Source organism: Solenopsis invicta, chromosome 10 (genome assembly GCF_016802725.1).
Source record: "Solenopsis invicta isolate M01_SB chromosome 10, UNIL_Sinv_3.0, whole genome shotgun sequence".
In the NCBI taxonomy this organism is placed as follows: Eukaryota; Metazoa; Arthropoda; class Insecta; order Hymenoptera; family Formicidae; genus Solenopsis; species Solenopsis invicta.
In genome coordinates this window covers 10,704,143-10,722,418 of record NC_052673.1, presented here as the reverse complement: position 1 = coordinate 10,722,418, position 18,276 = coordinate 10,704,143, and the positions used below count along the sequence as shown (strand labels likewise).

Here is an 18,276-nt window from a genome sequence, read left to right as displayed (position 1 = left end):
ATTTGACAATTTTTTGTGTATAAAAATTTCTCGTTTGGAGATGTAAATTTAACTTTGCGTAACAAATTATATAACTAAAGTAAAAACTATTGAATGCAAATACAAGAGTTACTGAATCGTATCATTTCCCTTTTCATTACTAAAAAAGTGTCTTTGAAATTATTTACCGATTGCCAATCCTCCGGATCATCGCGGACTTCCTGTTTGATTTTCTTTACTTCTTGGACTTTCTGCAATTGCTCCTGCGCGGTTCGATACAGCGAACATGGTCCGACTTTGACGAATTGCAAAGGATTGGTTGCTTGCTTGGGAGGCGTTTTCAAGGTCGTTTTCAATTTCGGTGGTTCATGCGTCGTCAGCTGTAAAAATAATGGAAAATCATATGCAATACATTTTTGTCTATATATTTCATATATTGTCAAATAATCATAAAATAAAATGGATAAAAATCAGAATCCCAAGTAAACAACATTTCTTAAATTAAAATGGAATGATTTGTAGACAATTTTCTGCAAACAAGCGTTTCGAAATGTTGTGACAGGGATCAGGATTTAAAAAATATACAAAATCTGTTTCGAAACCGTAAAATTAATCTGTTTTTAAACAATTATAAGCATATTTAACTCGTTCCTATTATTTGTATATTTAACTTGTTTTGAACGCAATCACTTTCAAAGAAAGTTTGAAAAAGAAAAGAAAACGTTCGCAAAGAATACTAACCGCCCTTTCGTTTCGCCGCTCGGATGCGGCGGTTTGCGACGAAGCAGGCATCCTTCGCGCTTTCCTGCTTTTCTCGCTTTTTTGAGATACTCCTCCTCTTCAATGTTGAACGACACCTGCTCGCACGGCTCGGCCCATCCTATATCCTGCTCCTGTCAAAAACAAGTGATAAACATTAATAGAAAATCTTCAATTTATAGTCTGACAATAAATCATATATAATAACGTTTGCTTCTTTCGAACGTCTCATATGATTAACACAATATTTCAAATTAATTACTTAAAATTTCAACGAGAATAAGAAAGAATCGTTGATGTAATTTATGATAATGTTGATATATTTCTTTACTGGAATAATTCGGCAATATTAATTTATGACTTTTTTGTGTTCAGTAAAATAAAAAAAAATGAATAACTAATAATACGAATGATCTATCACAGATATATTTCGCCTTAAATAGACTTTTATTTACAGCAGATGTTCGCCTTGAATTCCCGAGATATGTTTATCGCCTTGCGCACAAATATTATCATACTCCGTTTATGTATTCACGCGTCATATCCGTTACACGTGTGTTATTTCCGAAAGCGCTCCATTCCAAAATATCACTTCCTTTCCAATAGTAAAAATTGAAAACTTGCGGTAAAAGAAAAGAAAATGAATTCTTGAAATTCTCTCAGAGGTTTCCAAGATATTTCAGAATCACACCATAGTTTTTTTTTCTTTCCCTTGCACATTAAAAAAAAAAAAAAAAAAAACTCTACATCTTTGTCATAAATATGATATATTTCTTCAGAAATATAAAGCATTTTAAGAAGACGCTTCAGTCGCGATTTTTAAAGGATCGATCTCAAGACGCTCTGAAGCGATTGAAATCGCATTTTTCCCGACGATCATTGCGGATGTCTACGGATGCACATCGAGATGCATTCGCCGATAGCTGCCTCTCGCTCGCCACGGCGCGGCCGAGCCATGTCGCGCTCGGGGTCGTAGACTTCGATACGTCCGATTGCATCGCGCGCCAGTCGATAGAATGTCTGTGACACCTATGACACGCGCGGCATCGCGATCATTTCGATGGCATTGCATGGTAGGCGATCGTGCCTACCGGCGTGTACCAAACCGCCGCGCCGTGCCGCGCGTCGCAAGGAGACGAGCAACACGACGACGAGAGGGCAACACGCTTCAGATCTCTGTCCGGTGCTGATCGCTCGCGCGAGCCCCGCCGAGAGCAAACAACCCTTTCAAAGCAGTTCTGGAGCGAACGGCGCGGAATGCAGTCTTCGCAGAAGGAAATCAACGCGAAAAGAGAAAAAAAGAGAGAGAGAGAGATCGCGAGGAAGTCAAGGCTGGATATTTCTGTCCGGCTCGTGTGCGAGCGCGCGTAATAGTCTGTGTGTTTTCCAGTCTTATTTAGTTTATCCAAGATCGCGGTGAACTGCAGTCGATCCGATTATTTCGGCTCGTTGAATCTCGGACATGATTTTTCATTGAGGTTTTGAGGTTCGCGCTTTCGTGTAAAATTCGCTAAAGACCGATGAAGCGTGAGTCTCAGCGTTTGCATGAAGAATGTGAACAATTAAGGCATTAACTGGCATGTCGTGACGATATCGCGTGTTCAGTTCAGTCAATCTAGGAATAATAATTTCACAAGGTTATACGAATAACTTCTCTCTCTCTTTCTTGACAAATAAAAGCAACTCTATCCTCGACATTTGAAAATAACATTTAAACAGTAATATACAAAAAGACTTGTTAAAAGTTACATGGATTGACAAATAATATAATAAATATTAAATTCACCTTGACAAGAATTTGGTAGTAATAAAACTTTAGTAAAGTAAGTTCAATTCTCTTCTTCGAAAGGTTTCTTCGAGTAAAATATTTGTTTCAATCAAAGAAATTTATTACACTGCTGTTAAGTTTAAAGAAAAGTTTCTTTGGTTTAAAGAATCTTTTTAGTTATTCCTTTTGTAGAAATTTAATTGTGCAATACAAATTATTTTTTAAACAAAAAAAAAATATATTTTTTAAATCAGAACAACTAAATTATTTCGCACATATTTGTTAATACTTTATTTAAATTGAATAATTGTTTGAATTAAATATATTTTAAAATTTATTTCAAAAAAGTTAATAACGTTTTTCTCAAAATTAAATTTTTATTTTTCTTAAAGGTATTTTTATTTCAACTTAAAAAAATAAGTTAAAGAAACGATTTCATCAATTTAAACATAATTTTGCTCTGGGTGTAAATATTTAGTTAATTAGTGTACATTAACAGCAATCAAACGAACTAAATATTTCATTATCATCAAACAACGAATTGAAATTATTTCATCAAAACTTAGTAACTGTCATCTATATTTGATTATTATCTTCAAACTCTTTTTAATGCAGTGAAAAACAAAAATAAAGATTGCTGCAATGAATTGTGAGCAAAGTGATTCAGTCAATCCAAATGTACACAAAGAAATAACGTAACGAGCGCATCCGATGCACGCGTGACACTCGTTCAAACATCTTATATAATCCACACTACAAATTAATTAACCAGCAGCCACGAGATTGCATCTAAATTGATACTCGTTAGCTCACAGGAGAATACATTTTTATACATTTTTATTATATGTAATATCACTATATAATATCACATAATATTTATAATGCACGTTACTGCATCCCGGTGCAGCGCGGCGAATCGCGGTTGCAGTCGCATACGTTCTGAAAATATCACGGCCCGCTATTTCGTGCGCGCAACCACGTCTAAAAAGCCGCCCGGATCACGCGGCAAATCCGCCAGTATTCGCCGAAATAATCTCGTATTTTTCGAATCTTACGAGGGCCCTGGTCCTTTTACGCAAACGCGTTCTTTCGTCTCGGGGGGAAACGCGACATTTCGTTCCTTTTTAGCCCTGCAAGCTAACTGCGTATATTTTTTCTCTCCGTGTATATATATAACTTTCGTTTCGTAAATAAGCAACAGCAATCGAGAATCATTTCAATTAATCGCTGTGCCCCCTTTCCTCCAAAAAAAAAAAACTAGAAACGGCGAACGGTTAACTAGTTGTTGACAAGCAATTATTTTTTTATTACCGTGTTATTATTATTGAGATAACCCATGTTCCGTGGAGCAAAGTATAATGTTTGTTTATAAGTGTATTTAAAATTGAAAAAAATACATAAATGCAAATAAGTAATGAGAACACGATCCAATAAACAGGCACAGATCAAAGGTGAAATTAAACTTCATTACTTCACTTTTATGCGGATCATAAAAATTCGTACAAATTAAACAAAAAGAAGTTTCAAGTTCTACTGGCCCTTTTTCAGTTTGAAAATACATATCGCTAACGTAAAATTAAATTCATAGTCATGCATCGATCTAGATTCAAATTAAGAATTGCATTGTTGTAAAGTTAATAACGATTATTCCTAAACGTCAAGTCCAAATTCCACAAAAACAATAAACAGATAATAATAATGATAATAATAATGATGATAAATGTAATACATTCGCACGGAATTCTCAGAACTCATTACACTCATTCTCAGTCGATTAGTTGTAAAACTTTTTCGCAACGAACGCAGTTGTTAATATCCAGGATGAATTCTTCATTATGAGGCGCAAATTACTCTTGTCCATTCTTCTTCCTTGCGTTGTTACCGTAGACTCACATAATTATGATCATAAATTATTCATAAATTGAAGCCTTTGACTTCAATTTACAATTTCTACGTTATAAACAGAGCAATATTGATAGCTATAAATTTAAAAAGGCGTTACATTTATATATTTCGTGATTAATTTCATTAGAGTCTTAAATGTAGCTTGTGTTAACTTATAAATTAAAAATTTTTTAAACGCAGCACTCGTGGAAAATTATTTTGAGAAAATGTATCATTAAAACACATGATACAAAGTTTTATTCTTTATTATTATTAATTATTATATTTTTCATTTATCACGGCAGTCGATATACTTGTTTCTTATTCGACATACGCGAGTTAATCTTACACAGCAAATTATCAGCGACTTGTTGCTCCTTTTTTTAAAACTCGACCTGGATTAGATAGATTTCCACGAAGTTTCACTCATTGCCAGGACAACAGATGATTGCGTAACAATCGCAGTGGCGTATTCAGTCGTCGATATGAATGCAATTTCAAAAGTGGCAATTGATACAACTGACGTTAAAAGGATATATAATACATTGACTTAAGCATTTCCATATTCAGATCGAGAATGATCGATCCGAAGCGAGTCGCCGTACGCTCGGCAGCGAGCATTGAACCGGACACGCGTTTATCGTGATGCGTCGCCGTCGCGACGCCTCGTCATCTGTACTTTTATTTATTTTTTCCGGACGCGCGACGCGACGCGACGGGCCCTTACGCGCGAGGAGCCGCCGTAACATTTTATGGTACATAAAACGATTGCTTTATGCCACCGAACCCCCGTTGGTCGGCTTCGGTCTTTTATTAAACTATGTCAGGGTGTTTTACGGTCATCGAGCACTCTCGTCATCGTAAACCATAAACGTCAAGTTCGCGCGCGCTGCCGCCTTTATGGAACGTCCAATTCATCTACGGTTGGTCGACGATTGATCCCAGCTATATTATAGAACTGCTTTCTACGCTACTTTTTTTTCTATTAGAGGCGCTTGTGCGCGCCGCCTCAAGGATCCTCAATATTCACGCGTATTATACGCCATAAATTATGCACACCATGTCATAAATGACTTCATAAAAGAAAAAAAAAAGAAATTAAAGCGGTTCGAAAAAGAAGAGGCAAAGACACTAGGCAAATAGCTTGTTGTAACAGCTGAAAGTGTTACGTAAAAAAAAAGATATTAAGCGCGCCCTCAAAGAGTAAATTCGAAGCCTAGATATATAAACCTTTCCGAAAACCGTTTTATACACACACGCACAGACATACTTTTACGTTGTTACGATCACGGGGATTTGACGCCATACAAAATACTCGGTAAATCGATTTATCGTAGCGGAACAGCCAATCGTCGAGGAGGAGGAAAGTCATTTACGCGGATAGGTAAGCTACACATTATTATTCACGGGTGTCTTCTCCTTCGCCTTTTCGACGCGCCACGCGCGGCAAGGCGAGACGCAAGAGCGCCGGGATACCTTTGATGCCGCGCCATTAGGACGAAAAGAAAAGCAAGGAGGGCCGGGATTTATAACGCGCTTATGTAAGCGCGACGCGGCTAGGCCGAGACGTCGCGCGGCAAATCCGCGACGAAATATACGCGGAGGAAGGCAACCTTCGCGTATACATAATGCGAAGGCAGCTCCTCGCGGCGGCGTGCAGAGCTCGGGCCGGTTTCGCCGTCGCGTCGCGTCGCGTCGCCGCGTCGGTCCAGACGTGCATGCGGGCCTATACGTACGATCGGTACGCACGCATAGGCGCGTTTCTCGGGGCCAGATCGCGTGATCGTGAGTATATGCCTCTCCGCCTCCTCCTACGCGTGTATGCCGCGTGCGTGTGTATTCGGAAAGACGTCGGAGGAGCGCGTGTCTGTGCGCTTGTACCGCGGCTATCTCGCGATTATTTGTCAAGAATTTTCTAACACTGACGCCTCATACGTGTTGCTTCGGCTACCATTCGTGCGAACAAGATGCGGGAAATGAGTTGTGTTTGAAGTTTGAAGAGACGAGCAAAGAGAGACCTCACGATTTGGATTTCATCAAAGTGAAATGTAAAAATATATAATTTACCCCGGTGATAAAAAGCGTGTGATTTAGTGATGCGAACAGAAACCATTTTACGCAGCGTGATACAAGTGTAATACTTTTACATCTGCGAAATTTTAGACTTCTAATTACGCGCGATGTTTGCCGTTAACTACACTTAGAGAAATATATTTTAAATAAATAAAAAAAAAACGTATTTTCTTAAAATCATATATTTTTGATACAAGCATTTGTTTGTTCGTTTAAGTAAAAATGTTTACTTTTACGTAAATATAGAGATGTTACCTTAAGTGTGTAATTTTATATTTTTACACTTTTTACATTTAAATAATTTTACAAAACTAATAATATTATTAAACTCAATTAAATTGTTTTCTTAGATTAAAAAATCTCATTATCTTGAATATAAAAATAGTCCAACAGTAAATATTTTTTAGAACTGCAAGAAAAAAATTGCTTGAATAAAAATGATTTCTTCGTTTTATTTAAATAAATATTTCAATAAGTGCAAGTAAATAAGCTATTGAGACTACCGAGTAAATCATTCTTTTGTGTTAAGTAAAATCTTTTTATCTTTATCTTGATCATTATAATGTAACTTCATCTTCACCTTAGACAAAAAAAGAGTCATCTTCTTTAAATTATCTAAGAAAATGTGAAGAATAACAAGAATGACGTATTGTTCTCTTAACTCAATCGTCAAGTTATCATTTATCCTAACGAGAGAATTTTTCAAAGTGATAATAACAGAGTTGCGTTCTAAAACTCATTGCCAGTACTGAAAATCTAATATGTATGTGAATCATAGATTTTTATAGTACTGACACTATATTACGAAACACAGCTCATATTGCACGGATCAGTATTAGTACAATATAAAAATTGCCTCAAAACTATGTTATATAAATTCGAAAACTTTGACAAAACATTTTGTCAATCATTATTTTACGTGAGTTATGTATTCCTTTTATTTTTTAACTTTGATTTTTATTTATGTATTGATTCCAAAGAGAAATATTTTCCGTCAGATTAAATTATTTGAAGAACTTTTGCTTTTAAGGAATAAAGATTTACAAGTAAAAGTATGAATATATTGTTTTCAAGTCCTACATTGTTTTGTTCAATAGCGACATTATCTAAAAATTTAGATTTTTAGATAAAACCATGTATAATATTTCACTTAGAAAATATTGAGCACTAAGATCTGCTTTCAATCGGTACAGCCATTTTTCGTCGTTCAAATGTGTTGATATGTGTTGTGAATTTCCTTATTAGGATTTTATTTGTAGTATTCAATTTTGTCCTTTATCTATATAAATTAAAATTATATCATCTTTGTCTTATCTGTGATACCCTTCTTACATGCAATTTATCTTTTCTTAATCTAGATAATTTTAAGTTATCTAAGTGCAACACTGATTATACATCATATTTCTCCCTACCCCCTCCAAATAAAAAAAAGCTTCAAGATTTATCGTAATCGCGATACTCTGGTCCAAGGCCGGTCAAACCGTAATGAAGAATTGTCCCGTGGCGTTTGTTTTTTGTTAACCAATAAACAACGACGGAGCACACGCACGCGGAGGGAACACACCTCGTACGTGGAGGAGAGATGCGCACGTGTGTTGCCCGAGCCGCTACAAACTGGCCGCTTCGCGTGCTGGTCGATCGCGGCGTAGAATGTTGCGCGTACGTGTAAGCGTACGTGCACGTTTGTTTGTCCGTGGAGAGCGGTGGCTAGGTCACGGTCAGGGCGATGCCCTCATCTTCCCTTGGGCAGAAAGAGAGGTGGCCGCCGCCGCCGCCGCCACCGCCGCTGCGATGCTCCGAAGCTGCATCTCGCTGGCCACGCGACCAACGACGAATCGCGCGTACGTGCGAGGTCCTCCTCCCTTCCCGATATATATCGCGATCGGACTCGCTGAGAACTCAATTAGAGCGCGAGGGATAAATCTTCGCGGGCCGCGATGATCCAGCGGTGGTAGCTGCTGCTCACGATCGAGCGCGGATTCAGACAATCGTTAACGCGCGATGGAGGAGAAACGGCGAAGAGTCTCGATTCGGTCGATTTTTGCGGAGAAACGAGATTTCGATTGCGCCAGGGGTCTATCGACTCTCTCTCAAGATTTTCCAACTCGATTCGCGAGTTATTTATAAATCTGTAAATGTATATCCGTTTCCATTAATTTTCGCGAAGAAATCTCGTTATCGTCAATGCCCGTCTTCGAACGCGTGTTAATTTGAATAAGTTAGAGAGCGCGCAGTCCCGCATGTACCTGCATTAAAACGTAAATTAAAACATAATGATAGAAAGCATGTAGCGTATATCGCTCGTTCTAAGGCTGGAATATATTTATGAATCACCTTCTTGAAATTATGAATTATTTCAACTGGTTTTAAAAGCCTGCCTGTATCGCGTTGCAAAGTTATCCTGCAGTGCGAGCCCTGCGGGCTCCAAGTAATTCTATATGCATACACCGCGATGTTTTCTTGCGAATTGATATGAAAGAAGAGAAAAGAGCAGAGGACTTGCATACATTGTGTACAATGCTTCGTCAGTGCAGTTATATACATGCAACGTAGCAGAAACCGATCGTTGAAGGAGCTAATCACAGCACGCAAAAGGAAGTCGAGAGAGAGAGAAAGAGGAAAAAAAAGAGCAGAGACGTTAAATGAAAGCACGGTCCTCGGCGTCATCGCTGTCGTTCGCGTCGGAGGAGACCGGGGGAAGGGGTCATCATTTGCGAGACTGCATCGTGTCTCGGTGCGCAATAAACGTCCGTTGTATAAATATGCATAGCGCAGGCGAGCGAGGCGCCTATCTCGCCGTCGGACGGAGGTCGTCTGAATTGTTGGACGCGTGATACGCGCCCGCGACGACGACGACGACGACGACGACGAAGACGACGTTGCGTTCGTTGGGTGCACTTGAACCAGGAAATTGTCTGCACCCTTGGCGGCGCGACGGGCAATAAATAGACGTTCCCCGACCGCGCTAGTACACGCGGAGATTAATCGGACGCATCGCAGGCATTTTCCGCGTCGCGGAAAAAGAATCTTGCGAGCGAAGTTCGGATCCAGAATACGAGATTAGCGCGATTACATCTTGATTCTCTTTATAAAAGAAATAGAGAATAATGTGGATTTAAGACCATGATTTGTATACAGATTGAAGAAAGGCCATGACGATCATAGCAAAGTCTCGGTGCTAAAATAATTCTTTGAGCTTCATAGATCTTGGTGCTGAGGAAACGGAAAAGCTTGCTCGACCGCAAGTTTAATAAAGATGTTCAGAGGGACCTACTTTGCTCGTGAACGAAATGTATGGTACAAGACCAAGTGATGCATAAAATTAGAGAAATTGGGAAAAGAAGCAAGATTAAACTAGCTAATTAGATTCATATACTAAGCAATAGAAAATTTATTTTGCCGCTTATCAATATGCACTTAATTACAGAGTCAAATTTTTCTTATTGAGAATTACCCAATTGTTTTGTTTAGGTACAGCTGGACAAGATAAAAAACTTGACCTTATATTTCTTAAAATTCTTAATTATTAAAAGTAATATCGAATAATATATCACTGAGTAAATATGTTCTTCAAAATTTTCCTAAGCCTATACACTGAAAAAAAGAATTTGGCTATCAACAATAATGATAATAGCTACCAATGTTGGGTGAAATGTGTAATGCCAATTAAATATTTGGCTAATATAAATAAAAATAATTTTACTTTTCTAAACATTTTGCAAATATTATGAAATTTGATACTTGCTAAATATTCAGAAAAGTAAAATTATTTTCGGTTATATTAATCAAATATTTAATTGGCATTACCTCGCTCAACATTTGGTAACTATTATCAAACTCTTCCTTCAGTGTTACGTTTAGTAGCATTTTAGGTATGAAATTAAAACGTTCGTTCCGGAATATATCTGGAATATTACTATAGATACACAACAAAGGGAAGGACACTTTCTTACGGTAAATCTTACGTCGGTTCGTGCCTCGACTCGTTCCGCTCTAGTTTCTACAGCACGGTGAAAATTTATTTCCTACTCCTTATACACTTGCCGGTAAACTTTCATGACATATTACTATGCGACAATGCCGTCAGACACGAACGTACTTAAAAAAAAAAAAATAAAAAAAAATCACGATTATAATTATATCTATCACGTACTTGCCATTTGATTGCAAAATATATATTCATAGTATTCATAGCAAAAACTTAATTTGAAAACCTAATAACTCAATCATGCCCACATAGATTTATCTAAAAAAAAAAGCTATACATTCTTTTTTTATATTTAAAAATTGAAAATATCAGATTTAAAAATCTAAAATATCAGATCCTAAACAAATATTCTAAGTACTTTGAAATAATATTTATAAAGAATAAATATATTTTGCACTCTCTTTTTTAACCGACTGTTTAACTTTTCCTGAGACTTTTATTTTACGTTCATTTTCGCACCGAGAATCATTAAATTTAATTCCTATTTATCCCCACCACAAAAAAAAATTGCCGAAAACATTTGCATTCCAGTGATAAATAATAAAAGAATAAAATCATCGTAATTTTTAACGAATTACGCCACTGGCTCTTCGCGCTCCGAGGCGAAATCAATGGTGTCGCGCAATGAGCGTAATTGAATTACACTGTAGCCTTACAACCTCCCGACACGTGATCCATATGGACGTGCGGTCGCGTATCGTACTGGAAAAAAAAAATTCCTACGGCCTACATTCAATGTTACGTCATGCATCCGTTCTTCGTGCACAATAGTTGATGCTGAAATTGCTTGGTTTAATTACAGTTTATCCAGCTTACGGAGGCGATTATATCGTCTCTGTCCGATCGGCCGTGATTAGCATCTGGTGGCACGCCATAGAAATCGCTCGCTGGCCCGATCCTCGAACGAAAGTTCTTTCTCGGCAACGGAAATTAAACCGGTACGCCGAATAAATTTGCACGTAAAATGTATAGCTTTAAAAAAACGATCCTTATCTCAAAGCTTAATTAATTAAATCTCGTAAAATATATCGTCTCGGGTTATTTTGCTATTTTATGTTGCTATTTTAATAAACTTTAATTGTATGTGTAATAATTACGTCATTCCATATAGTCATCTTTTCATTTAGAGAGTTCTTTCTCACTCGTAATCCTTTTTGCTACAAATAGCTAGGTTTTCATTCCGTTTTAAAAATATAATCTACTCATTTTGTAAATTACGTACAGAGAGAAATATAGGGGACTAGGATAACACTTGTTACCGCTGACACTTGACTGGTAAAGGTTAAATTTCTTACGAAATGCGTAATCGCCGCTGCAAGAGAAAGTATTGTACATTGCGCGAAAACCGAGAATGCAGGCCTCATATGAAATTACGAAAGAGCGATTTTCTAAAACAAATGCACATATACGTTTGTACATAAAAATTGTCTCGTGCGCTCGCATATATTCTAGTCGCCGTCCTTGACGGGGAGTCGCACGGAAAGGTTCCTTTCGAATCGAAAGAGACGAAAGTCCGACGAAACGTAATAACAGTCGGCTTTTTAACATTAATTCACATCCACTCCCTCATTTACGGTAGTGATCACACGGGCAATTAACCTTGGAACAGTTAGCTTTTACAAACACGCCAGATTTGTCACAGTTGAAAATATAGCCACCGGCTGATAACTAATAATTATCGAGTTCCACTATCAATCGTAAAATCGAGACTTCGATCCTTTCCGCTTTACTTTATCTCACGTCGGCGCGCGGCGTGGCTCACCCTATTCAACTTTTCTCCTTTGTCTTCCTTCTTTTTATCTTTCTCAGGTAATTCTCGGACTAATCTCGGAGCGCCTCTCCGATAAATCTTAATTAAGTTTCTCGAACAGTTGCACGTTTGTTTTACCCTCTAATCCCCCGCTCATTCCGAAGCCGCGCGATCCGGAGCTAATTTCTTCTTGCGCATATTTCGGAATCCCGGCGACCGAGACGCTCCTTGTTGAACAACAAGATCGCCATACTTCAGGTTTATTTTTACCCCCCTGCTAACTCACAGGGCAACAGGAATATGAATGAAGGGAAGCGATAGGCAGGCTGCCAAAGCGTGAGCTATTAATACAGCGATACAGGGGACGCAGAGTAGCCGGCTTGATCGCGAGACGCCACGCCGCATCGCGTCACGCTCGAATTCTCAAAACTCGCGCTCGCGATTCGATCGATCGGACAAGTCCCGTCTCGATAGCGGGAGGATACGCACAGTCGACAGTTCAAGGTTCAGCACGTATGTGGAAGGAAAAAAAAATGCGACACGCATGACGACATATGGCGCGCACGTGCGTGATCTCTTTCTGTTTCTCTCTCTCTCTCTCTCTCTTTCCATCTACGAGCAATGTTTCAGTGGCGTGTTTCCCTATAGCGTGCATTACCCTAGACCGAAATACGAGCAAGACCGTGGAACATCAACCCTCCCCGGTTGGCGATATATTTTTGGAATTAGTATCGCCAGCTCACTCCTCTGTCCCTCCGCATCAGACAGCGAGATACGAAAGTCATAAAGATCTCCGATATTTAAACTTCTGGTGCGACGCGTTTATCGCCGTCGGGTTCTCGCAGGCTCAGCGATAAATGTTGCACGCACCAGATATAACTCTCGAGATTCACTTCGTGTTACGTTTATCAGAGATATTCGTAAGAATATTTTGAAAACAGATCTGAATCGAGAGAGAGAGAGAGAGAGAGAGAGAGAGAGAGAGAGAGAGAGAGAGAATTTTGTAGCTGTGTGCATGTGAAGCACGAGGAGGATAGTATAAATGTATTAATTATTATCGCGGCGCAAATTATCATTCCCAATAATTCACTCGGGATCGAAAGGCGCGGAACACGCGAGTGCACGCGTCTATCTGTTGCTCTTATATCACGTTCGTTAAACGACTATGCAAGCGAATTGTAAATTTATCTCGTTTACCTTGATAAAGTAATGCGGATGAGATACGAGCCTCGGTGGACGCGACGCGACGCAACGCAACGGGTGGAGGTACAATGTCAGAGAGACGTCTGGTGCACGCGATTGCGCAGAGGCATCGTTCATTATGCATGCCTGGGAGACGCTCGCGTGTAAGATAACTGCTAAATCTACCGTCGGAACGAGATGAACTTTATTTTCATCTGGTGCTCGAAGCAGACGTTCTGCCGTTAAAAATTGCGTCATACGATTTAGGGGGGGAGGAGGAGGGGGGAGATCATAAATTGTTAATCTTTTCTAGTTAATAAATAATGACGAACAAGTGTTAATTAATTCATTCGAAATTTCAGATGGTAATAAATGACCATAGTTATGCAAGAAACGTTCAACCCACGTGAAGTCCCTTTCAAAAATGCAAATAATATTGAATGTGATTTAAAAGTTTCGACAAAAGCTACTTTTTAATTTTAGGCATATATTAGACTTGAATTTTTTTCGTTTAATGTAGAAAAATGTACGGTCTACCCACTGATTATAATAATTTTGTGAAATAGATGTTTCTTGCATATTTATGGCCAAACCATCTGTAATTTAACTTTAATCTGTCCAGAGTAGATAATATAATAAGAATGTGTTTTGGAAGCACCTATACGTAATTTTTTTATGTTTGTAGAAATAAATTATAAGGAATAACATAATTATAGTAAATATTTTCATTTTCTTTATAAAATCGCAATATTGTCAAGCTAAAAAAGTATCCAATAACGTATTTATATATTTCAATTTTCATATTGCAACATTTATATTTAATAAATAAATAAACATAGCGACTGTAGATAAGATGACAAAGGCAAGGTAAAGCATAGGCAAAGTAATGCATTTGTGCATTAGTTTTTTTGGTCTTGACAGTATTTTGGTTGCGTATAACGCAATTTTAATCGCAATATGTACCGTAATACATATCACAATTTTAAATAATTTTATTTTTTGCAGTTAACATAAATATTTTTCGTTCCATTTACATTTTTCCTTATCTATATTGTAATATCAAAATAGTATAAGATTATATTATGATAAATTCATAAGAGTACGTTTTTAACTTTATTTAACTGTTTTTCATCTTGCTCATTATTAAAAATTATTTTACCCACATATGGGGACAGATGACGAAACTGATGTCCTAAACAAATTCTAGTTTATGTATAGCAGCTTCTAATTTTTACTGACGATAAACAAGACTTTAGTGAACTTAAAAAAAAATAGATTGTTATTTTTACATAATCACAGAAATTAGGAAAAATTAACAAACCAAGATCGTCATTTTACCCCCTTTCCACACATTGATGGCTCACGCTGGCTCGTACAAACTAACGAAATTGCATTTTATAAAGGAGAAGGCAATGCCTATAACGAGGCAAAATACGATCGTATTCTTGTAAAACAAATGTTTCGCTCGCAATTCTTTTTTTTTTTTTTTGCTCAGCAGCGCTTGCCTCGCTTCTATTCGTGTGACCCATTGTTTTTAAAAGCCGCAATAAAAACATCATAATTTTCCACGGTTACCGATCGGGCAAACGACGGTAGACGAAGCGTTCTATTTTATGCCGCTAGAAAAGACGCAGCGGGCAATAAAGAGAAGAAGAAAAAAAAAGAAGAAAGGCTCGCGGTGCATCGGGCGGAAGAGCGAAGTGCGTTCACCTCATCTTATCTATCAATGCGTTGCAGCACCAAACAGCCGGTCAGTTCCGCGCGAGCTCTCGACTTCCTTCTTCCTGATATCGAGCCGAATTATCCCGCGCGAGTGAAAGGAGAGGCATGAACGATTCTCGGGCGATTTCAGGCGATTCCCGAACGTTTTGTTTACCCTTCGCGAGACTGCCGGCACGGCCGAGCTCGCTGCCTGAGGAAGGACGAGGACGGAAAAAACGAGTCAACGACATCCGTGAACGGCTACGTGGCTGCAGCCCGGCTCGTAAAAGAGTTTAGTGCCGGTTGTGGGACGAGGTCGTTCCTCGGAGATGACGTACTAAAATTTACGGTGGGCGTGCGCAGCAGCCTTCTTCTGACCGGCATACCTGGATCGTACGGGCGATTTCTACTCTCGATGCGGAGTGGAAATGTCCCGAACGTGCGTCTCTCGGAGCTAGGTAACGCCTGGCAAGGAGCAAGAACGAATTCGTTGTATCTATGCCAGTCCGTCCGTGCTAACTGCATTCGCGAATCATTAAGTCCAATAGCGGTATGAGTCAGACGGGTAAAAACGCATAGAGAAACACACAATATTTTTACACACGCACCAGTTTTCTGTGTCCACCCTCTCAGAAAAGATTTCCAATAACAAGACTAAAAATATTCTTGACATACTTAATCTTATTGCAGCCTTGTGTAATATAAAAATAAAGCAATATTAAGATGAAATATATGCTTTCTGTTCTTCTTCATCGAATTAAATAAGATTGACTTACTATTTTGAGACGGGAGTAATATACAAATTTCAGCTTATATACTCTTACATTTAGAATAAAAATTCGCTCGTTATAACGCACGATGATTAATCGCTACGCAGTTCGGATATCATCAATAGAAGATCGTGCGAACGAGCGCTCTCTCGTAAGAAAGATTCACATGCGATGCATTATAGTTAATGCACGGGGACTCGCACTCGAAAGAATTTTTGTGGAAATACAGATATGAAAATAATTATGTTGGATCGTTAAAATAATTACATTGCACTGAAAAAAAATGGATTTGGTAGCTATTACCAAATTTGGTAAAGTTACCAAGTTATTTTCGTAACTGTATTTTCAACAAAATCGTTCTTTCCATTTCTTTCAGTGCAGCAGCCTTGTGATATTTTATCAGAAAGAATATTCTACAAATTTTTCTCAGATCATTCTATTGTTGAATCAAGAATATTATGGGATTCACCATAAATTTCCATTGTCTAATTTAATTTGTTTCCGTCTGAGAAAATTAATTAGAGCCAGCACTAAGATCATTTTATGCTGGATTTAAGAAATCTTTTCTGTCGGTGCACTATTACTTTGACACGAGGCGCATGTTATAAAATAGCGCAAACGTATCACCGTAAGATAAAACTGGATTTATATTTTGATTGGACGACCGAGTTGAGTACGTCGAGTATTCTCAATGATTTTGGATGTTACAATTTGTTTGGCTAACGAGCGCCCGATCGAGAGTGTGCGAACGATCGGGACATTCCCACAGGAGCGTTCTGAAAGGAGATACGTGGTCGTCGGTGTCATGTAGGAAATAAATTAATGCAATTCACGTGATTAGCAATGTCGCAATTTGTCGTCGGGGCCGGTAACGGGTCTGCCGTTCCTAAGGAGAATGTCACCGAACATTGTAATTTGCTGAAAGTGGCGCACAAGCTCGCGACGAGGACGGCGCCCGACACAGTGCGACATTATGAACAGGCACAGACGCGGATTCCAATTAAACGGAACGCTCGTTAACTGCTTATTTCATTGGGCTATCGTAAATTCCCTTCCCCTCTCGAGCAGTTAAACGGTAAAGAAATGGCATGATATCAAAATTGGTTTTCATTACGTGTACGGTACGCACATGTGGACCGTTAAAAATAAACGACTCTGCAACTGCCAGGCGTGCATATTCGCGCGGATTTTTCGACATACGACGTAGAAGGAAACAAAAATAATTAAGGCAATATTACTGCAAAAACAAGCCTTTCAATTTTTTTTTAATATTTTCTTTTATCCCTAAAGTATTATATTAATTTATTATTACGTAACGTTATTTAAAAAAATATATAAAAGAGTAAAATGATATATAATTTATAAAAAATAGAGAATTGAATGTGTTCTTTTATTGCGTAAAAAAAGAAATTTAGATACAATTAAAGTTTCTCCTTATTTATTAAATTTTATATAATTTGATATTTTACTTTTGATCGACTTCAAAATCACTAAGCTGACTTAAAAACATTAAGAGAAAGATACCCACAAGTTGGGTCCATATGTTACTTTAAAGTCAGTCAAAAATGAAATACCAAATCAATTTCACGGACCAAACAAAATTTTATTGGTGGGACATAAAATGACTTCACTGAAACAAATCTTTATTTACGGCGAAATAAAATTTTGTTCGTAGCAGATGTGCCAATCGATAAGAAGAATGAGATATGTTTCACACAGAAATGAATATTTCATCAGGACAATTTTTATAACCCATAAATATCGAAAAAAAGTGTTTTGCAAGTAACATTTATTTGCTAATATTTCAACATTCTTTTTCTCACTGAACAAGTCATACGTATGCGAGCTTGTGTGATGACTTTAGCGATTTTTAGACGAGTATGTGCGTTTCTTTGCAAACACACAGAGATCACTTTATTTACCCGTCTGCAAAGTTCGCTAGAAAATGGATCGAACTTTTGAAGTTATTTTACAGTGGGGCGAGACAACCGGATCGAAGCCTTTCAAAGGGACGACGTTTCCGAAAACTCGTCAGCGCGGAGAAACAACAAATCTTCGTCTAACTGAAGCCCGGTAACGATCTCGGGGTAGGAGGACCACGATGGAATGGAATAAAGGAGCCTAAAATAGCCGCGGACCCGTTCGTTTTCGTCCGATGACCTATCTGAGCTTTTATAAGAATAGGCGCCGTATATTTCATGCAAGCGGCTTTGCGGAGACAAATGACACGTGGCACTAAGAAGAGTGCCACTCGCACGCGTTAATTTGTCAATTTTCCAGAATTGTAAGTTTGAAATTCCGCATTTATGAACGAATAAAAACAAAACCTCTATCACACTTTTCCTAAAGAAAATGCAGCTTTGTCATTTCGAATATACGCGATATAAATTTTAAAGGAAACGTAATCATCGGGCTGTCGTAA

General features: G+C 38.1%; 1 protein-coding gene across 6 annotated transcripts in view; it reads right to left on the bottom strand.

Annotated features, from left to right (window-relative positions):
* LOC105194984 (serine-rich adhesin for platelets) overlaps nucleotides 1-18,276 on the bottom strand; it is a 74,303-nt gene that overhangs the window by 17,501 nt on the left and 38,526 nt on the right. For all 6 annotated transcript variants that reach the window (XM_011160185.3, XM_039454693.1, XM_039454694.1 and 3 more), the window contains 2 exons: nucleotides 721-872; nucleotides 168-359 (listed from right to left, as the gene is read on the bottom strand). In XM_011160185.3, coding sequence (XP_011158487.2) covers nucleotides 168-359; nucleotides 721-771 — 243 coding nt within the window. In that variant the 5' untranslated portion in view covers nucleotides 772-872. The remainder of the gene's footprint in view (nucleotides 1-167; nucleotides 360-720; nucleotides 873-18,276) is intronic.